The 14,889-nt window shown below is 38.6% G+C and overlaps 1 protein-coding gene across 5 annotated transcripts in view; it reads right to left on the minus strand.

The window, feature by feature from the left end:
• Positions 1-1,240: 1,240 nt before the first annotated feature.
• LOC108709477 (solute carrier family 41 member 1) overlaps positions 1,241-14,889 on the minus strand; it is a 32,523-nt gene continuing 18,874 nt past the window's right edge. For all 5 annotated transcript variants that reach the window (XM_018249373.2, XM_041583878.1, XM_041583877.1 and 2 more), the window contains 8 exons: positions 11,531-11,602; positions 10,835-10,979; positions 8,593-8,739; positions 8,280-8,427; positions 7,065-7,144; positions 2,777-2,911; positions 1,980-2,128; positions 1,241-1,809 (listed from right to left, as the gene is read on the minus strand). In XM_018249373.2, the coding sequence (XP_018104862.1) occupies positions 1,624-1,809; positions 1,980-2,128; positions 2,777-2,911; positions 7,065-7,144; positions 8,280-8,427; positions 8,593-8,739; positions 10,835-10,979; positions 11,531-11,602 (1,062 nt within the window). In that variant the 3' untranslated portion in view covers positions 1,241-1,623. The remainder of the gene's footprint in view (positions 1,810-1,979; positions 2,129-2,776; positions 2,912-7,064; positions 7,145-8,279; positions 8,428-8,592; positions 8,740-10,834; positions 10,980-11,530; positions 11,603-14,889) is intronic.

A 14,889-nucleotide genomic window follows, 5' to 3' on the forward strand; every position in this document is an offset into this window, starting at 1 on the left:
AAATAACTTTTTAATCAGTTTTTTAAAGGCATGTATATTGTAGAGTTGCTTATAAATGACATTTTCTTTCATTAGGCAACCTTTTATTTTTTTTTTCTCTTGGGATAAAATACCCAGTGTCTGCCAGTGTAAAGACTGTACTTAAACTACAGTGTGAACATTGCAGTGCTCAAGAAGATAGTTTTGTCAAGAATCACAACAAAATACAAAGACTTGTCCAGTCCGAAATGAAAGGCTTCAAATTTCTTTAACAACTTAAAGAACATAATGTATCTAAAAGGGACACCAGAGGGGCTGAAGGCATCATAATCAAGTCCCTTCTATGACAATTTTTCAAGGACAAGTGGCAGTTAAAGGAGAATTCAACCCCTTCAGCGCTAAAATCCCTCCCCCCTCCCCTGTGTTGCCCCCCCTCCCTCCTCCTCCCTGACCTACATCCCCCCCCCGGGCAAATGCCCCTAACTTGTTACTGATCCCTCCGTGCAGTTCCTCTCCTGTTGAGTTCATGGCAGCCATGTTCGCCCGTGCGCTCTTCTTAGTGTATTCGCTGGCATTTGGTGGCGCATGCGCGGTAGAGGGATTTACCGGTAAGTATCTACTGCGCATGCGCCCGAAAGTCACAATATTTCGGATTTCTTTTTTCGGAAACTTCATGACTTTCGCCGCATGCGCAGTAAATCCTTACCGATAAATCCCTCTACTGCGCATGCGCCACCAAAGGAAGAAGAGCACACGGGTGAACATGGCTGCCTTGAACTCAACAGGAGAGGAACTGCAGGGAGGGGTCAGTAACAAGTTAGGGGCATTTGCCCGGAGGAGGGAGGGGGGGGCAACACAGGGGAGGGGGAGGGACTTTAGTGCCGAAGGGGTTGAATTCTGCCCCGAACTCGACCAAACTCTATTTGACTTTTTCCCAGAAAAAACTTGAATGTCAGGAAGGCTGCAAACACCTCCAAATTGGTCACTCTCCCATTGACTTATACAGGAATTTGGCAAGTTGTAGGTGGTGAATAGTTGGATTCAAATTATTAAAGGGCCAAAGTATGATAAATCTCGAAAATGGAAATTAGAATTATTTAAGAAACTTGAATCGAGTTAGTATAATTTCCCTAGTCGAATTTTTAACCATTAAAAAAATTTGAATTTTCATTTTGACCCTAAATAAATCTGCCCCTTAGTAATTCAGTATACTTCTATTTCTACTGAAATAGGTTGAAAAACAAACACTGGCAGAAATGTGCAAGTTTGAGCTTTTATATATGCTATTCCAAACTGGGAAGCCGATGTGTCCAATTGCTTAATACTTAGAAAAAAAAAAACAATTTATACAGAACAGCTAATACTGCATTTCCCCTATGGAACATGAAAGACACACAAAGTCTTACTATATGCCCCAGGTAAAAAGCTTATTGTTCTGCCAGCGGGTTAATGAATGATGCTCAGAAGCAGCTGATGAAAGTGCGCATTTGGTTTGTTGGGAAAAAACTGTACACATCCCCCCCCCCTACAAAAAGCCAGCCCTTGAAAGAAAATTGCACTTTTTCTTCATTGGAATCCAATGGACTTCCAGTTTGCTAAACCAGTAAACAAGGTGCAAAATGTTAATTATAGAAGAACAGATGATCAATCTCCAACATCAGTGTCACGGTCTCCGATAAGCCATAGAATGTGAAAGCTGAGTGCTAGCAGTCCAGTGCCCAGAAGGTCTCCCAAGGCAGTAAGATATGGAATTGAAAAGTTATCAGGATCCATCCCTCTACCCCACATCCAATGAACCATCCAGTCTGCAATGTAAAGAAGAACTAGGACCTGTAACAGAAAGAGGAGCAGTGTCACAATCAGAAAATACAGTACTATTATTTATGCACTATTTAATTATTAGTCAGTTGTGATGGCAGGTATCTTGAAATACACTTGCTCTAATTCTGAATGAATATTTAGAAAGCAAGCATGAACGATTCAACATTACTGCCTTTTACCTGAAGAAGTGCAGCCGTCATGTAGAAAACCATAAAGATTGGCGTAAGCGTTGTATGTCCACCCTGCATAGAACTGATTGTGTACAGGAAAATCAAATGACCTGGTATGACAAAAAGGAAGAGGACCCTTGCAGAGCGAGAGTTCACATCTGCAGAAAGAGAAGCCGATAAATAAAAACTGTAATGGCCTTGGCTCAAATTATAATTTGTATACATGGCACTTTCTTCCCTTTTTCTTTTATCCAAAACTAATTTCAGAAAAGATACAGAATAAAACTTAAAGCAGAGCTGTAGTCTTGCAATGTACATTATTTTAGTTTCAGAGTTAAAGTCTTATTTAACTGCCATTATAATGAATTTTGTAACAACCAAAATGCTGGTCTTCTGACTACAGTCAAGAAAGGGTTTGCTTTCAGAAAGGAAGTGTGTGCAAATGTGCTTAATGTTGCTCTGCTCAGGAGAAATCAGAAGCCTCAGAATTCTTTCCCCATCTACTTACTGAGCAGAGCAACATCCAAACACGTCTATTTTCTTTCTGAAGGTAAATCTCTGATGGTACAGTTACAGGAACTGACCAGCAGGTGGAACTGTTACAAAACTCCTTGGCAGCAGTTAAAAACTTGGCCCTGAACAAATAAAAATCAATACTGTAATGTAATTTACAAAAGTGCTTAGTAAAGTACCCTAAGCAATGTATTTACGTGATAGCCATCTGATTTTTCCATAGTTCTTACTGCCTAATAAAGCTGTCCTATGCAACAGAGCTTCCAGATAGAGCACCACATTTCTTTTTTCACCTGAGCTAAAGAAGGTCCTGCATGGACTTGGAAATTTACGAGGAATGAGTTCTGTTTCTTCTCCTGGGGGTCCCATCATGTGAAGGTAAGTGGATATGCGACTTGCCTGGACAGCAACAAGGTTTCCTCCAACACCTAAAAACAAAAAAAGTACAATTAAATACAGAGACTAATAAGATATTTGCTTTTTAACAGGTGACCATAAAATGCTACATACAGAGCTGTAGTACATTTTGCACCTTACTTTACATAACCCAGTGCTGGACAGAGAGATGCTGGTTAATATAGTTAACAGCAATTGGAGAGCTCCAGATTGCACACAAATAATAAGAGGATGGTCTGAAAGACTACAGAAAACAAAATCTGACCATACATTAAAAGATCTGCTCATTTGCCAAATGAACAAATCTTTCCCCAATATGACCACCTTAAAGGTGGGCAACATTGTGCTATCTATTTGGATCATAAAAAACGGGTTTTAAACCTGCTCAATCAATATCAGACGGGCAGGCCTTTCAGATGGACCTGTACACAGACCAATAGGCTGCTGACTTGGCCCCAAGGGACAAATATGCAGTTTTTATCAGCCAATGTATGACCACCCTAATATTAGTCTGGAACCTTTGCAGCAAAGCTATTCTCATTTTAGCAGAGAGCTTCCTCTCGTGTGTCCCAACTGCTTTCTCCACCTTGTGGAGGAATGCAGAATCATGGGTTTTAAAAATAAAAAAAAAATCTAGGTTCTTTATCAAATGAGAGGTGTCATAAATTGACTAAGTTAAAGGACATTGAATCCCGAATTCTCCAGGTTGACATATCTTAATTCTGAAACAAATAAAGCCTATATTATGTTACATTATCAGGCAGCACTCTCTTATCGTAAAGCTCTGTGGAATATGTTGACACTTTATTAATACTAGTGTTTGGTGTTAATCATTATTAACATGTGCCATCTTCTGTGACTTCTTAATTTAAACCTATTTTCAATTAAGGAATTTAACTCATACGCAACTCAAAAACGAGAAAGTTTAGTATCTGGCAATTAAACAGCACAATATTTTTTTAAACAGGATATAGAGTTATTCTAAGGTCTGTTGAACCTTTACCATCATCTAGACAGCTGTACAAAGACATTTTATTCTGCTGCCCTTTGAATTGGTAAACATGTTGCTATAGTGCAGGGATCCCCATCCTTTTGATCCAGTGAGCAACATTCAGAAGTAAAAGGAGTTGTGGAGCAATACTAGCATGAAAAATGTTCTTGGATTGCCAAATAAATGCTAAGATTAGCCATTTGGTAGCCCCTATGTGGATTGTAAACCTACATGAGGCTCTGTGTGGCAGTCACTTAGTTTTTATGCAACCAAAACTTGCCTCCAAATCAGTAATTCAAAAATAAGCACTTGGTATGAGGCCACTGGGAGCAACATCCAAGGGGTTGGAGAGCAACATGTGGTTGGGGATCACTGCTATAGCACATCTACAATTGCAACCTGGTAATAATTTAAATGGCAGACAAAGAAAATAGTAGTAGATCTGATAAAATAAAGAAACATTAAGCCTTGAAGATAGCTGGGATCAGGAATTACCTGACTGGGGCTTAATGCAGCAGGTTTCCAGACGAAAAATATTGTGTGGGTCTCCATCCCATTTTAGTCACAATATACAATGGTGCTTGAAAGAACCCTTTAAAATGTTCTATATTTTTATATAAATGAGACCTAAAACATCATCTGATTTTCAAACAAGTCCTAAAACAGATGAAGAAAACATTATTGTTAAATGAATCTAAAATTTGGTCATGTAGTTATTGGAAAAAAAAAAAAATAAGCTCCAACAACATATCTGCGTGTGGCAAAAGTAAGTGAATCCTTAGGATTATCATATAATTTGAAGGTGAAATCAGAGTCTGGTGTTTTTAGTCAATGGGTTGACAATCAGGTGTGTGAGAGATCCAGCAAAGTCTGGTCACACATACAACACATTTGTGGATGTTTGTCAGGGCTCAAACAAAGGAGGTGCCCGAAGACGTTAGAAAAAGTTGTTGATGCCCATAAAGTTGAAAACGGTTGCAAGACTATCTTATGTGTTTAGACTACACCAATCAACAGTCAGGCAGACTGCGTACAAATGGAGGAAAAACTGATGTTACCCTATCCAGACGTGGTCGACCATCAAAGATAGCTCCAACTGTGGGTTCCTTTGTAACTAGAGGTAACAAAGGAACCCAGGGTAACTTCTAAGCAACTGAAGGCCTGTCTCACATTGGTGAATGTTGATGTTCAAGAGAACACTGAACAGCAATGGTGTGTATGGCAGGGTAGCAAGGAGAAAGCCACTGCTTTCCCCCAAAAATATTGCGGACCATCTACAGTTTGCTAAAGATCATTTTGACAAACCAGAAGAATGTTTTATGGACAGATGAAGCCAAAATAGAATTTATTGGCTTAAATTAGAAGCATTACATTTGGAGAAAGAAAAAACACTGCATTCCAGCATAAGAACATTATCCCATCTGTCAAACATGGTGGTGGAAGTGTTCTGGTCTGTGAACTGGATCTCAAGAGACAGAGGGTCATGCAGCAAACCATACAAGTCATTCTACCAAAAATGGTTAAAGAAAAATAAAGTGAATGATCTGGAATGGCCAAGTCCTGACCTTAATCCAATTGAAATGTTGTGGAAAGACCTAAAAAGTGAGCAGTTCATGTGAGGAAACCCACCAACATCCAAAAGCTGATTTCTGTATGGAGGAATGGACTAAAATTTGTCCAAGTCGATGTGCAGCACTGATGAACAGTTACCGCAAATCTTTAGTTGCAGTTATTGCTGCACAAGGGGGTTACACAAATACTGAGAGCACACAGATACTGTTTGTTATTGGATCATTTTTTTTTCAGTAAATGCAGGACCAAATATAATAATTTGTTTAACTAGGATTTCTTCATCTATTTTTTTAGGACTTTAAATGGTTCACAAATTTTCACACACCACTGTATATTGGATTCTCACATCACACTGGTCCAGGGTAGGACTGTACACTATTCTCTAATAGCTTTAAGGTAAACTAAAGAGAATACCATAATGAAGAATTGCAAACATATTACTGCATACGTGCAGGCATCCCAATGGCTATGTTTCGATATTAATACTGCTTTTCTGAATCTTTTTATGTGGGCTTTTTCAGATGTCGCCTCTAAACAACATGACCATGTGTAAAAATGAGAAATATAATGCATTCCTTAATGATGCCATGTTTTATAAAATGCAAGACATTGTATGGCTTTGTTATCCACCCCTGTTAAATCCCACATTAATGCACCTTTATAAAATTCCCCACTTAAGAACAATTACAGGCAGTATGAAATCCTGTGCTAATGAACACCTTTATTACTAGCCTCTAACACTCAGACTTGCTGTACAGACTATTAGGAGACTGTATACAATCCAACAGCATATTTATATTAACACTTCCTGTGTAATATTGTAGGCACATTTACTATTGGTCGAATATCGAGGGTTAATTAACCCTCGATAATCGACCGTCAAAGTAAAATCCTTCGACTTCGAACCTTCCCCATAGGCTAACATTGGTGCTCGGTAGGTTTTAGGTGGTCGACGTTATTTTTTTAAAGATACAGTACTTCGACTATCGAATGGTCGAATAGTTGAACGATTTTTAGTTCGAATCGTTCAAAGTCGTAGTCGAAGGTCGAAGTAGCCAATTCGATGGTCGAAGTAGCCAAAAAAAAACCTTCGAAATATTTTTTATTCTAATCCTTCACTCGAGCTAATTAAATGTGCCCCTTAATGTTGCCATATCCTTTTCTAATAGAGGTGTCACTTTATTAAGCTAATAATGTGCTGCAACTCCCTGTATATAACAGGCAGTGGATGAGTGCTTCTTCCTGATGAAAGGAAAAAAGTAGTGATAATACTACTGTAAAAAATAATTACAATGTATTCAGTTGTACAGCACCTCTACGGGCCCTTTGCAGAAATTAGACCTTGCGTTACAGATTTTGTTACATGTTATAAACCTTACAAAAGATATACAAAAGCACCACATTTATACCATAAAATCAATTTGAGCTGGTTGTAATTATACATACTTACATGTATTCTGTGTCTAAAGTAGAAAAGATTGTGCTGCACATAAACAATGTATAATGCAACATCGAATATTATAAAGTAAACTTTCAACTTCATTTGGCATTAAATCCTGAGCAGTGAGCATTTAAATCCTTATATACATTCATATAAAAATTGGGCAAAACATGGTTCTTACCATTTATAACTGGTGTAAAAACAGCCATTCCTGCAAAGTTTGGGTTTGAAACAGTTTTATCCAAAATCAGTCCGCCCACACTGGAAAAGAAAACATTGGGAAAAGGGGAAAAAAAAATAGTTAATTGCATATTGGGGAGGGGGTGAATTTTAATGCATATTCTTTTAAAACATAACCGAGATTTTCATTTAGAAATTATTATGGTCATAACGCTATGTGTGCAAAGGCTCCCAGTGAAACATGTATTCTGCTGTAATGAGATTGTTGCCCGAATATCTCTCTCTCTAAATGTGGTGCTTTTGTAGATCGGCAGGAGCGAATTCGCTGTGAATTTGCCCATTTCGCCGCTGGCGAATAAATTTGCAAATCTGCAGCGTAAATTCACCGGAGTCTCCAATGTCGGCGCCAATTTTGACTTTAATGGGTGCTGGCGCGAACTTTTGACGCCAGTGAATTGTCGCCCATCACTAGTAACAAATGTCTGATAACTTTGATGTTTTACAACATGGTAACATAGATCATTTATCCAAAAACTTTTTTCATATTACATGTATTTGAGATACATGCCAGCAAAGGCGAATAAAGATTTTATCACACATACACACAATTGTGTATAATCACCTTTTTATTCTATTGATTTAGTGCATTATACCCATGTAACTTTTTTAAGGTGCTTTGCAGAAGTGCACAAAACCCCAAAGAACCACAATGCACCATTTAGCACTTTTGTGTATTTACAACTCAGCATACCCAGGCACATTAGATATTACTGCGTGTCAAGTATATTTTGTGAATACTATGGAAAAAAAAAAAAGATACTATGAAAAAACTATGGGGCAGATTTATTATGTGGTGTAAAAAACAGCAGAATAATTTGCCACACATAGCCAGACATCAGCGTTTAAAAAAAAAAAAAACATTTAAATTGAATCATTTTTTTCCTTTGTAATTTCTTGTGGAAGTTGCACAAAGAAAAAAAAGGTTTGAAGCAGTGTTAAACAACAGCCGGAAATCTGGCGTTCACACTGGGTAAAATAACACAACTTGACCAGTTCCATTTATTTTACACAGCTTTAAAGAAAAAAAAAATAAAATAGATTTTTCATTATTAAAACAAATAGGCAAAAGTACAGTATGTTCAAAGCAACCCTATTCATTTAACTAATGTTGAACAAAGGGGTGTACAGGCCCTTAGAAAAGACTGAAAATACACACCTGCTAATGGCCATAGCAATTATGACTGGCTCCCATCCAGATGACAACACCTCCCGAGTCGCAGGGTTCCTCCTTGCAATCACAAACCAGATCGGAAGCAGAGCCAGAAACAGTATGCACACGATTGGATTAACATAGGCATTATTTTCTGATGGGTGGAAAATAGAAAACTTGTTTATCTATTCCTCAACTACAATAATCAAATCCTTAAGAAGTTTGCCATAGTAGAATTCAAGATCCTTGAAAATGAGAACTTTACTTCCCCAGATTAATGCCATTCCCAAACTTTTTGCCCTTCAGATTGCTCACTTACTCATCTCCTTGTAAAGGCCACAGCTGATGCCCGAAAGAAGTGTCAATGTAACAAGGTCCCCTAGGCTAGCAGCAATGGGGGTTGCCACATTATCAGGATTAATGCCCAGCTTTTTGGAGCCAATAATTACCCCAATCATTATAAGACCTAAGAGAAGGAAAAACAAAAACACAACTTTTAAATTCATGGTGTATCAAGAAGCCGAACCTCTTTTTAACACCCGCAGGTATTTAAATTGGAATACCCTAATTATGAACATCTGCGGCTTACAGGGTTGATTCACCTTTAAAGTAACTTTATTATGTTTTAGAACGATTCTAAGCAACCTTTCAATTGGTTTTCATTATAAAATTTTTCTTTTTTTTTTTTTTTAATAGTTTTCTAGTTATTTGTCTTTTTCTTCTCATTCTTTGCAGCTTTCAAAAGGGCGTTGCTGTCCCCTTCTAAAAAAAACAAACAAATGCTCTGTAAGGCTACAAATGTATTGTTATTGATACTTTTTATTACTGATCCTTCTATTCAGACTCTCTCCTATTGATATTTCCATCTCTTATTTAAATCAATGCATGGTTGCTAGGGAAATTTGATCCCTAGTTACCAGATTGCTTAAAATGCAAACTGAAGAGCTGCTGAATAAAAACCAAATAACTCAAACTTTCAATAATAAGAAATTAAAACAAATTGCGAATTCTCAGAATATCACTCTATATCATACTAAAAGTTATCTCAAAGGTGAACCACCCTTTAAAGGAACAGTTACACTAAAAAACAAAAAAAAAAAAAAATGAATGACAATATAATGTAGTGTTGCTCTAAACAAGATGTCATATTGACAGCCATTCAAGCACGATACAGAGTAAAGGCTCAGGTTATACAGCAGATAAGCTCTGTAGGATATAATGGTGTTATCTGTTATCCATTAGTTAACCTGTGCCATATAGCCTTTTTTCAATTTCCGCCATTGCTAAACAGCAGCTTGTTTATATGAACTATAGCAGTGTTTCGGAAGCAAACAGATCACTTTTACCAGTGCACGGCAACAGTACATGATATTTTCATTATTTTAAAACACTTACATTTTTTGGTGTTACGGTTCCTTTAAACTTTAGTTGAGTTTCCTGACACAAAAACACCAGGTGTACCAGTGCAGTGCAACAGTACATTATATTGTCATTAAATTAAAACAATTTTTTGTTGTTACTGTTCTTTTAAGAACTACGTAATATATTGGTTTTTAGTGTTTTCTTTTCTGCTAAATTGCCTTAGGGTAAGGACACAAGGGCAGATTCGGGGAGATTAGTTGCCTAGGCAACAAATTGCCTCTTCTTCAGGTCGACAATCTCCCTGAACTGCCTTCCCCTACCTTCCCGCCAGCTATAATGAAAAATCGCCAGCAGGATGGCACTCACGGCGCTTATTAACGAAATCGCCCAAAGTTTCCTTGTGAGGCAACTTCGGGTGATTTCGGAAAACGAATTGCCCGGGCGACTAATCTCCCCGAATCTGCCCGTGTGCCCTTACCCTTAAGTAAAAGTGACATTATGTGACAAAAGGTACAATTACAAAAAGAAGTTGAATTTAAGCTTGTGTTAGGAATTATTTATTATAGAGATACTCTTTTAAAGTGACTTCATATTCAAATTACAATGTATTATTTAAGTGCACCAAGAAAAGATTTGTAGACACATTTAAAGACAAGAATTAGCCAAGAACTAAAATAAATCGTGCTGTACATGTGGAGATTGTCTCTGGCAGTATGCCTGTAGTGTTCTCTCTACTCAAGGACGGACCAGAGAAGCTCTTCAATTATGAAATGAATGCACAGAAAGCATTTCTAAGAAGGATTTTAATTTATTTTTTTACCTACAAACATGGCACAAAGTCAAACTCCCATCCCCCCTGTCATTTGAAATCATCCCCATAGTTGTCAATAGGAATTGGGTGAAAACAGTAGAGCTATCAATTTTGAGGCAAGTCTCTTAATCACATGATCAAATTAAATTACTGGGCAAGGTATAAGTGATAATTGCATTAAAAAAAATATGAGAAAGTTTAATGTGTTTTGTTTCTAGAAAAGGACGAATACACAGGTAAATGCTTGTATGTGTCACAGACAATTGTTGAAAAATTATTTGAAGATGTGATTACATTGTTTATTGATTATTCTAATAGGTATTGGTATATCTCCTTGTTGCAGTCAGTCTACGTGTTTGCATCTAGATAGGAAAGCTTTTCTTCTTACCTAACACCATGGAGGCAATAAAAGCTGTGGAGACACTGCTTGCACACAGTAAAACAGCATGATCCACGAGGAAATGGCCATCAGGAATCCACCCAAAAATAACAGCAGCCATAGACGCTAAGAACCCCACAACAGTTGCCTGAACCTGGTGGAACATTAGACAATTATAAAGCTTTCAGACCTCAATACTATATGAAAGTACAGTGAACTAATCCCTACACAGACACACACACTCCTACAAGGCTGGATTTACATAGCAGATGCCCCTATGCCCGCTGCCATTACTCGCCCCTGTCCCTTCCCCTACCTTTGTGCACATGCACAGATTTTCAGCATCAGGTTTAGAGTACTGAGGATTGGTGCAATTCCATACCAATGAGGGTGTGACTGTATGGCATGCAGCCCCCCTAAAATTCTGCCGCCCTAGGCCTGGGACTTTGTGGCCTTTTCACAAATCCAGGCCTGCACCCCTACATACCCCCACACACTATAATCTAGTCACTTTTTCTTGCCTTTTACCACATAAAGTTTAGTAGTTAGGGCTGACAGGCCTGAACACTTGCTCTACTCTATAACATGATATACACTAAGCACATTACACAAGGGGCACGGCCACAGACAGATCAGTGAAAAAACATTTCTGTTTCAAGTGTTTGTGTAGAAACATCTATGCTACGCCCCAGGATCTGTACCTACCTGTATCAGAGCTAAGTTTCCAGTAATCATTGACCACTTCTCCTTGGTAGTTTCCATTTGTCCAATGTTTGCCTGCAAGACAAGCCACATTAGTGCCTTCCTACATAAGTGATACATCTTCCCTTGCTCATGTTAGGCACACATCACTATCATGTTTTGATAGGTTAGCACATTAATCACACACACACACAATGACAAATCATTGTCCACTGCATAGTAAAGTAGTAATAGTATCTATTTACTTTGATACATTGCACATAACAGAACAGGTTCCTTTTCTTTCACTTACAATAGCAGAATTATGCCATTACTAGTTTCATTTGTGTAACATTCAGTGATTTTATGTCACCTTGTTCTAGTTTGGGTTGAATCCCCAGGTCACCCTGACCATTAAATACAGAAGGTTACACAAGTAAATACAGCATGTACTCTCAGAATAAAATAGTCATAAATAAAGCCAAACGAGCAGGAGTTCTACTGCAGGTTTTGAATATTTTGTCAGTGGTGCTATGGGTGTTTAAAATGATAGGATCCCCTCAAGGAGAATCTTAATAATCAAAACACTTACAAGTCAACACATATTTACACTAGTTTTAAATACCGCCTACAGAATTGCAAAAAAAGGTTAAATAACACACCAAAATTGTCAGAGATTTGAGGTAATTAAAAAAAATGTATCAGTGCCAATGTATCACTGTATTAATTCAGCTAATTAATTCATAAAACTGCTTATTATCTTTTGCAAGTCACTTAAAACTTGTGCCCAAAAATGTTTAACTGCCACAATCAATGCTGGCATTAGCTCTCTGTTGCACCACAAACTGTACTTTAGTAAGGATGGGTGTTGTGTAAACTTGGCAACAAAATATTTGCAGGTTTCCACTGATAATTGTTAGTTGAAGGGATTGTTTACTTTCTATTTGTTATTTTATACAGTTTTTCCAAAATCCAAGTTTAATGTTCCTCTCTCTGGAGTCTGGCAGCTCAGTAATTCAGGTTCCGATTCTAAACGTTTATAATTTTGCAACATTTAGTTGACACATTCCTCAGCAGCATCTCTGGAGTATTAGCAACTATTGTATCAATTCTAACAGCTGCTGAAACCCAGAGATTCTGTTCAGCAGAAACAAAGATAAGAAATGTATGAACTAAATGTATCCATTTAGAACAGTTTACAAGGTTGGCGACCTCCCCTCCCAGAGCTGCTTTAGAAGGGGAAAAATGACAAACTTACACTTCAGTATTAGAAAAACCGTCACACATAGAAAATAGAAAGTAATTGGAAAAAGTCGTTATTTCTGGTGATCTATCCGAAAACAACTAGTTGTTGAAGGTGAACAACCAAGAGTTATAGACAATTTTAACACGATTTAGTAAATGGACTGTCAAATGTGCTCCATGCTACTACTTAAGTTTCAACAAGCTGTGTCAGATTCAACAAGCTGTGGCATCTACAACACAAGTCAGCGATTGTACAGGTATGGGATCCATTATCCGGGAATCCGAATTAGGGAATGGGCATCTCCCATAGATTCCATTATAATGAAATAATCCACATTTTTAAAAATGATTTCCTTTTTCTCTGTAATAAGAAGTCAGTAACTTGTATTTGATCCAAACCATTGGAAGCAAAAGCAGCCTATTTGGTTTATTTAATGTTTACATGATTTTCTAGTAAGTTATGTTTTTGTGGAGTTACCCTTTAATGAAAGCAAAACCAGGTTACTGGGTTTATTTAATGTTTTATATGATTTTCTAGTAGACTAAAGGTATGAAGATCCAGATCCAAAAGTTCCTGTTATCCAGAAAACCCCAGCTCCCGAGCAATCTGAATAACAGGTCCCATACCTGTATTAGTGTTCAGATCAGAGAACCTGCATACACTTTAAACAGGAGCAGGTGCTTAGGTGCTGCCCTGAGGTGACAAAAGCATAGCTGACTCTGCCATAGCCACCAGCTGGGGGCCCACAGAGGGCCACACCGCTGGAGCACAGAGATCAAATGTGGTCCTGCACTAGAAGAGCTGAATTTCTGGTTAGATAGCTGGAACGTTAGCCCTTACAGTTACCAGGAATGGCTTTTTGCAGGCACTGGTAACTTGCAGGGTGCTACTGCCTGAGGCAAGATTTTTCACCTTGCTTCATAGCAGGAGTGTCCCTTTTCCCACCTTACAATTATGTTCTTTTTAATAAAGAAAGCGTACAACACATTCATGAATGAAACTTGCGCTTTATATAAATATGTAATGTTGACAAACAAGAATTAGGTACACTAAAGAAGATATAGCTCCCAAATTTGTACCTGTGCCCCCCAAATCTGTGCCAACAGCAGCCAAAATATTGCCCCCAAATCTATGCCTGTGCCAGCAGCATTCAAAATATTGCCCCCAAATCTGTATCTGTGTCAACTAGCAGCCAAAACATTGCCCCCAAATCTATGTGACAACAGCAGCAGCCAAAATATTGCCCCCAAATCTGTACCTATGCCAGCCATTAGCCAAAATATTGCCCCACAATCTGTTCCTATGCCAACAGCAGCCAAAATATTGCCCCTCCAATCTGTACCTGTGCCAGCCGCCAAAATATTGCCCCCAAGTCTGTGACAACAGCAGCCAAAATATTGCCCCCCCAGTCTGTACCTGTGCCAGCCAACAGCTAAATATTGCCCTAACTTAGTATCTGTACCAGCCAGCAGCTAAATGCTGCTGCATATCTGTGCCAGCCAGCAAAATATTGCCCCTCAAAGATGTGCCAGGCCAGAAGCCAGCAGCAGATTATTGCCCCAGACAATATGTACCTGTGCCAGGAGTCAGCAGAAAATAAGCCCAGCAGTCGTCAGTCAGTAGTCCCCACCTGGCCCAGCTCTCTTCAATCCGGGCCAGGCGACACACATGCACCAACCCAGCTTTCTGCCTCTCTCTGGGGCCCAATGTGGTGTAACGCCAACATCTGCACGCGCTGCTTCCTCCAGCGCTGGCGCACACAGCGCGTTAGGAAGAAGAAGTGCAGCAGCCAGCAGGAGACGCCATTGCCAGGAAGTAAGAGGGAAGTGGGGACTGGGGAGCGCTGCAGCTTCACTACAAAATCATAATAAAGAGATCACACACCGCCAGGGGGTGTAATAAATACTAACAACTAGATAAAAAATAAAGGTGTATTAAAAAAAATGTTCCCCTTAAAAGTGCGCCCCCCTAGTTCCGGCCCTGCGTGCGGCTTACAGAGACCAACAATTGTGTAGTATTAGATTATGCTGTCACAGTACAGAGCAATTAAAATATGAGACATTCCACACAAGGACTGTGAAACAGGTATGGTATTTATTATTCAGAATGCTTGGGGTTTTCCAAAAGAATGTATTTT

The sequence above is a fragment of the Xenopus laevis genome, chromosome 2S (genome assembly GCF_017654675.1).
Source record: "Xenopus laevis strain J_2021 chromosome 2S, Xenopus_laevis_v10.1, whole genome shotgun sequence".
Taxonomy (NCBI): domain Eukaryota; kingdom Metazoa; phylum Chordata; class Amphibia; order Anura; family Pipidae; genus Xenopus; species Xenopus laevis.